This window comes from Heteronotia binoei, chromosome 5 (genome assembly GCF_032191835.1).
Source record: "Heteronotia binoei isolate CCM8104 ecotype False Entrance Well chromosome 5, APGP_CSIRO_Hbin_v1, whole genome shotgun sequence".
NCBI classification, from domain to species: domain Eukaryota; kingdom Metazoa; phylum Chordata; class Lepidosauria; order Squamata; family Gekkonidae; genus Heteronotia; species Heteronotia binoei.
The window spans coordinates 13,374,295-13,377,404 of record NC_083227.1 but is presented as its reverse complement, the minus strand read 5'-3'; the positions used below and the strand labels follow the sequence as shown (position 1 = coordinate 13,377,404).

At 47.6% G+C, this 3,110-nt stretch overlaps 1 protein-coding gene across 1 annotated transcript; it reads left to right on the top strand.

Moving 5' to 3' along the window:
* Positions 1 to 1,559: 1,559 nt before the first annotated feature.
* On the top strand, positions 1,560 to 2,891 carry LOC132570945 (zinc finger protein 239-like). The gene has a single exon (XM_060237580.1). It carries the CDS (start codon positions 1,731 to 1,733, stop codon positions 2,889 to 2,891), a length of 1,161 nt encoding a protein of 386 aa, XP_060093563.1. The 5' UTR covers positions 1,560 to 1,730.
* Positions 2,892 to 3,110: the final 219 nt, after the last annotated feature.

Genomic DNA, 3,110 nt, shown 5'->3' with positions numbered 1-3,110 from the left:
GAAACAGGGTCTCACAATTGGCCAATTACCACATTCTGAAGTTTAGTCTTGAAAAATATAAAAATGTTAACTGCAGGGAGACTTGAATCATGAACCCACAAGTCAAACCAGGCCATCACATTCACCCTTCGGGGAACTCGAGTTCTTTGCCTCACAGATCTCTTCCCCTTATACTGGTTGTGGTCATGGGCTTTGATCTTGACCATGGTTCTGTGCTTCCAGAAGAATTTTTACTCTTGATTTTTTTCCCCCTTCCTCACATAACATATGAACATATGAAGCTGCCTTATACTGAATCAGACCCTCGGTCCATCAAAGTCAGTATTGTCTACTCAGACTGGCAGCAGCTCTCCAGGGTCTCAAGCTGAGGTTTTTCACGCATACTTGCCTGGACCCTTCTTAGTTGGAGATGCCAGGGATTGAACCTGGGACCTTCTGCTTACAAAGCAGATGCTCTACCATACGAACATATGAAGCTGCCTTATACCGAATCAGACCTTTGGTCCATCAAAGTCAGTATTGTCTACTCAGACTGGCAGCGGCTCTCCAGGGTCTCAAGCTGAGGTTTTTCACACTTACTTGCCTGGACCCTTTTAGTTGGAGATGCCGGGGATTGAACCTGGGACCTTCTGCTTACCAAGCAGATGCTCTACCACTGAGCCACAGCCCCATTCATGGCTCTCCAGGGTCTCAAGCTGAGGTTTTTCACACCTATTTGCCTGGACCTTTTTTTAGTTGGAGATGCCGGGGACTGAACCTGGGACCTTCTGCTTTCCAAGCAGATGCTCTACCACTGAGCCACCATCCCTCCCCAATAAGAACGGTCACTTTCTCACTCTGAAGGCTCAGAAACCCCTGCTGGGCAAAAGCTCAGCTGTGACTCTTTGAAAAGAAAAGGAAAGGTCCCCTGTGCAAGCACCAGTCGTTTCCGACTGGGGTGACGTTGCTTTCACAATGTTTTCAGCGCAGACTTTACGGGGTGGTTTGCCATTGCCTTCCCCAGCCTTTTACACTTTCCCCCCAACAAGCTGGGTACTCATTTGACCGACCTCGGAAGGATGGAAGGCTGAGTCAACCTCGAGCTGGCTACCTGAAAGCCCAGCTTCTGCCGGGGATTGAACTCAGGTCGTGAGCAGAGCTTAGGGCTACAGTACTGCAGCTTTAACACTCTGCACCACAGGGCTCTTTGTGACTCTTGAGGGGAATGTAAAAGGTAAAGCTAGTCCACTGTGCAAGCACCGAGTCATTACTGACCCATGGGGTGAACATATGAAGCTGCCTTATACTGAATCAGACCCTCGGTCCATCAAAGTCAGTATTGTCTACTCAGACTGGCAGCGGCTCTCCAGGGTCTCAAGCTGAGGTTTTTCACGCCTACTTGCCTGGACCCTTCTTAGTTGGAGATGCCAGGGATTGAACCTGGGACCTTCTGCTTCCCAAGCAGATGCTCTGCCACTGAGCCATTGTCCCTTCCACATCATGACATTTTTTGGCAGACTTTTTGTTACAGAGTGAGGTATCCTTAAACACTAGATGTTCTGGGGAAAGGAAGAGGGGTAATTAAAATCAGCCAAGCTGGACAAGGCCAGAGGGCTGTCGATCCTTTCCTTCTGCAGTCTCATAGATGTCTTTGGACCTTACCAGCCCTCCCAGATGCTAACAGTATCTCTCTATTTATTCCAGCAGAGAATGATCAGAGGAATGAGGAGGGGGAGGAACTTCATCAGCAAATGCCAGAGAGAGTTAAAAATGAACAACTGAAAGAAAACGCCAAGAACCAAGGCAGACCTAAGAGAAAGAAAGTCAGCCACATGATTGAGAAGCAAGATGTAAGAAAGCGTAATGTGCATTTTTCAAAACCCAAGATATTGGAGGCAAGTAAATGCATTCAGTGTGGGAAATACTTCAGAAATAGATCACAGCTCTTTGTGCACCAACGAATACACAGAGGGGAGAAAACTTTTGCATGCTCAGAGTGCGGAAAGAGATTCAGTAGGAGTAGCACTCTTCAGCTCCACCAAAGAAGCCACACAGGGGAGAAACCTTTTGAATGCTCAGAGTGTGACAAGAAATTCAGTAGGAGTGCCCATCTTCAACGGCATCAGAGAACCCACATACCAGATAAACCTTTTGAATGCTCAGTGTGTGGAAAGAGATTCAGTGAGAGTGGCACTCTACTACGGCACCAGAGAACCCACACAGGGGAGAAACCTTTTGAGTGCTCTGTGTGTGGAAAGAGATTCATTCAGAACGGCCATCTTCAGCTGCATCAGAGAACCCACACAGGGGAGAAACCTTTTGAATGCTCGGAGTGTGGAAAGAGATTCAGTGAGAATGGCACTTTGCAACGACACCTAAGAACCCACACAGGGGAGAAACCTTTCGAATGCTCGGAGTGTGGGAAGAGATTTAGTATGAATGGCAATCTTCAGTTGCACCAAAGAATCCACACAGGGGAGAAACCTTTTGAATGCCCACTGTGTGGAAAGAGATTCGGTAGAAGTGGCCACCTTCAACTGCACCAAAGAACCCACACAGGGGAGAAACCCTTTGAATGCTCACTATGTGGAAAAAGATTCAGTCAGAGTGGTGATCTGCAAAAGCATCTAAGAGCCCACACAGGGGAGAAACCTTTTGAATGCTTAGAGTGTGGAAAGAGATTCAGTCTGAGTGGTTATCTTCGACTGCACCAAAGAACCCACACAGGGGAGAAACCTTTTGAATGCTCAGTGTGTGGGAAGAGATTCAGACAGAGTGGCGCTCTTCACGTGCACCTAAGAACCCACACAGGGGAGAAGCCTTTTGTATGCTCAGAGTGTGGAAAGAAATTCAATAGGAGTAGTCATCTTCAGCGGCATCAGAAAACCCTACACAACAGAGAAGCCCTTTGAATACTCAAGAGCATACAAAGAAATTGAGTACAAGTGGCAGTCTTCAGCTGCACCAAAGAACACACACAGGGGGGAAACCTTGTGAACGCTCAGAGTGTGGAAAGAGATTCAGTTGCAGTGGCGTTCTTCAGCAGCACCAAAGAACCCACAAAAGGGGAAAACCTTGTGAATGCTCAGAGCATGGAAAGAGATTCGGGTTGAGTGCCAGTCTTCAACTGC